Genomic DNA, 3,777 nt, shown 5'->3' with positions numbered 1-3,777 from the left:
GACAACAACAACATTATCATTTACATATGACAGTTATTCCTTAATTGCATCTTGAATTTCATTGTCCATAAAGGGAGAAAATGAAATCAAAACAAGAGTTTGTCTTGTGCTTAGAAGATATGTTGTGTAAATTTTTGTAAACCATACCAGACTTAGACTAAAAGGGATCTTACACATTATACTCACCGATTTGTATAGGTGAGAGTTAAATTTCTTAACTATATCATTCTGAGTACAATCAAAAACCTTTGACACTTGGGCACAAAGGTCAGAACTACTTCTAGTACTGCTTTTCTCATCCCCAGAAGCTATCCACTGCAGTGTTAAAACAAGTACACAGACATACAGAAGTTAAATGTATGGTGGCCCAGAGAATATGGCATTTCAACTACTTCAGCTAATTCTATGGGTTTATTTTTTGGTTTGGTACTGAATTACTCAGGTTCAAATTTAGAATGTCATCAGTTGACTTTTCCACTGTATCTTAAACTTACTACTTGAGTAGAACTGGTTAGAGAATGTAGATTTTCTCCCTATTATTTAAAAAGAAAATATGTTTTATTTCAGGCCTAATAATAAATAAGATAGCAAAAATGTTTGAGGATTCTCTTATTATACATTACCCACTCTATTTTCAATAACTATACCAGCAACAAGAGTAGCCAATATTTGTGATGTGCTTACTATTACTCAGATATTATAACTAGCACTACAATTCTATCAGCGATTGATACCTAATGGAGGTGATGCTGATCCTTAGGGATTATCTTGGAAATTTCTCTTTGTGTTTTGTTATTGTCATCAAAGTATTTAAGAGACATTACTAGATTTAGTGACTATACACCAGAAAGAAACCTCCAATACATAGAATAATTCCTCCCAACCTCCCACCCTCCACAAAATGTCCTGCATATGAGAGAAATTTCAGATATGCAACTGGATATTGTGTAGTTAAAAAAACAAAAGCCTATATAATATTCTGAATATAGAATTTCACCTTGCTTGTATTTGCTGTTATGAATGTAGATTTTTTTCACTTTGCTTTACTAAAAATCAGAAATTACTTTTGTATGGTTTTAACAAGCAAATATATACTTGATATTATAGAAATATAACTATTCAAGAGAATGGTATATATTGTTTGTTAAGACTATTATCAGAAGTTATTACATATTTTTGAAAATTACACCACCAACAGCAACAATAACATTTCTCATGGTGTCTGAGTAATCAGTGAAATACACTAAGATTCACTGATATTTATAACTTTCATATTTACAGTTATTCTATGTATAGGTAAAAGAGCTAATTATTATATCACCTAGTATTGTCATACACAAGTATACATGTTGCTAGTTTTACATTTATATTACTACTTGGGTATTATGTATTCTTTTAAATGTAACCATATTTGATTAAGGAGGATAGAGTAGACATTAGAAAACTTTTGTTACATAAAGGGGAATTTAGACTGAGGTTTATTCCTCTAGCACAGATAAACTTCACTCTAAATCTCACACCTCAGACAACATAAGGTTTTGGAAAAAAATTTAGGAGAAAATCTTTACAACCCAGATTAGCCAATAAATTTCTTAGATATGACACTAAAACCCTGATACATACAAGAAAAGAAGATATATTGGACTTGATTAAAATTAAAATTATTTTGATATAAACTGTCATGGCTTAACAAGTCCCAAAGAGTATACCAAATACTAGCTTGGAAAGAAAAATAATAAAAATTAAACACTTTGCTCTAGTTTTTTTACTTTCTGTGTATCTTTGATATTTGCTAATCTCCCTGAAATCAATATACTTACCAAGCTTTCTAGCTTGTATGAATCCAAGATTTAGCTGAAAAGTTTTTCACTTCAAGGTAATGCTGACTCATTTTCAACATTTCCTCTTTAATAAAACCCTTATCTCTGTTGATGATCTGGGGACTCACAAACTTTGCAAATTTGAACACATTTGATTGTTAAGAATTTAAGGAATCGTTCCCTGATTCTTTTGGTTTTAACACCATAAATAATAGGATTCATCATGGGTGGAATGAGAAGGTATATACTGGCTATAAAAATGTGGACAGGTGGAGCAATGTGGTGACCAAACCTATGAGTGAGAAAAGAGAAAAAAGCTGGTGTATAAAACACCAAAATGACCCATACATGGGAGACACAGGTACTCAAGGTCTTGAGGCGGGCAGCTTTGGATGGGAGATTGAAAACTGTGAAAAGAATAAGGACGTAAGAACAGATGATCAGTATGAAATCCAATCCTCCAGTCAGGAATGCCACAATTAGGCTGTAGGCTCTACGAATCTTGGTCTCAGAGCAAACCAGCTTTATCAGGGCCATAAACTCACAGTAAGTATGGGAGATGACATTAGTTTTGCAGTAGGAAAGCCATCTTAGTAGAAAGGGATGTGGACTGAGAAGTACAGCTCCTCTGAAGACAATAAGCAAACCCAAGCCTACAATCACTGTAGGTGTTAAGATAGTGGAATGTCTTAGGGGGTGGCAGATAGCTACAAATCGGTCAAAAGCCATCGCTAAGATAAATCCAGATTCCATAGTAGACAGAGAATGGATAAAATACATTTGAGTAAGGCAGGTTTCAAAGTAGATCTCTCTGTCATTGAACCAGAAGAGACTGAGTATCTTGGGAAGTGTAGAAGAAGTAAGTGTCAAATCCGCAACTGAGAGCATGCATAGAAAGAGGTACATAGGTTCGTGCAGTTTGCGATCTGTCTTGATAATTAATAAAAGAGCAACATTCCCCATCAGTGACAGTAGGTAGACCAGACAGAAGGGGATGGAGATCCATAGGTGGGCATCCTCCAATCCTGGAATGCCAAGTAGCAGAAAGGTGGTAAGTTGAAAGTTGCTTCTGTTGTAGTCTAGCATTATCCAAAAAATGAGTATGCCACGATCCTATCCAAATTAAAAATCACAAAGATTACAAAAACATGAAGACCCATTTTTTTTTCATTGTTATGTATTGGAAAAGACACTGAAATCCAGTAACATACAACTGGCTATTGAAGGATTTCTTCAGTAATACAATATTTCAATTCATCAAATGCATGGAACTGTGCTTTTGGGCAGACAAAATTTGTACAAAGGTATTCTCTTTCCTTTTTTTCTATCTCCCTTGACTTTTTTTCAGAAGTGTCCAGTTAGCTAGATACATTTTAATCATAGTATAGCACTACAGAGTTAATAACTGATATATTGGTAAAAATGGAGATGTAACTTTCTACCATTTTAAACATTCAAAAAATTAAAAGTCCAGCCATCATGGATGAGATCAGACATTTGTATATTTAACTTCTCTTACCACGTTCCCAATGATAGGGCTTATAGATAAAAGGAAAAGGAGACTTGAGAAATACTAAAGGACAACTGGGGGCAACGAAGTGGTGTGAAATAAAAATGATCTTATATTGAAAAGAAAGTCACTGAGTTGATAACTTTCATGATTTCATAAAATCATCCAAACTGAATGGTTAAAAAAATTATTTTACAAAGATAAGCCAATAGAGAAAATGACTGTGTCTAGAAAACACGGGTGTTCAGGTTACTAGGTATTTGTGCTCTACTGTAAATGACCAAGTCAAATTCTTCCAGAAGATGTATAATATATTCTTCAGTCATACAACACACATGAAGTTGATTTTTTGCTTTCCAAGTAAAATTGTTACTTCTTTAACTTTTAATTAAAAAAAAATATATTGGAGTATAGTTGATTTACAATGTTGTGTTTGTTTCTGCTGTA

The 3,777-nt window shown here is 33.3% G+C and overlaps 1 protein-coding gene across 1 annotated transcript; it reads right to left on the bottom strand.

Moving 5' to 3' along the window:
• Nucleotides 1–1,919: 1,919 nt before the first annotated feature.
• Nucleotides 1,920–2,906, bottom strand: LOC138092184 (olfactory receptor 52K2-like). The gene has a single exon (XM_068988024.1). It carries the CDS (start codon nt 2,904–2,906, stop codon nt 1,920–1,922), a length of 987 nt encoding a protein of 328 aa, XP_068844125.1.
• Nucleotides 2,907–3,777: the final 871 nt, after the last annotated feature.

This window comes from Capricornis sumatraensis, chromosome 16, assembly GCF_032405125.1.
Source record: "Capricornis sumatraensis isolate serow.1 chromosome 16, serow.2, whole genome shotgun sequence".
NCBI lineage: Eukaryota > Metazoa > Chordata > Mammalia > Artiodactyla > Bovidae > Capricornis > Capricornis sumatraensis.
This window is presented reverse-complemented; position numbering and strand designations above follow the sequence as displayed.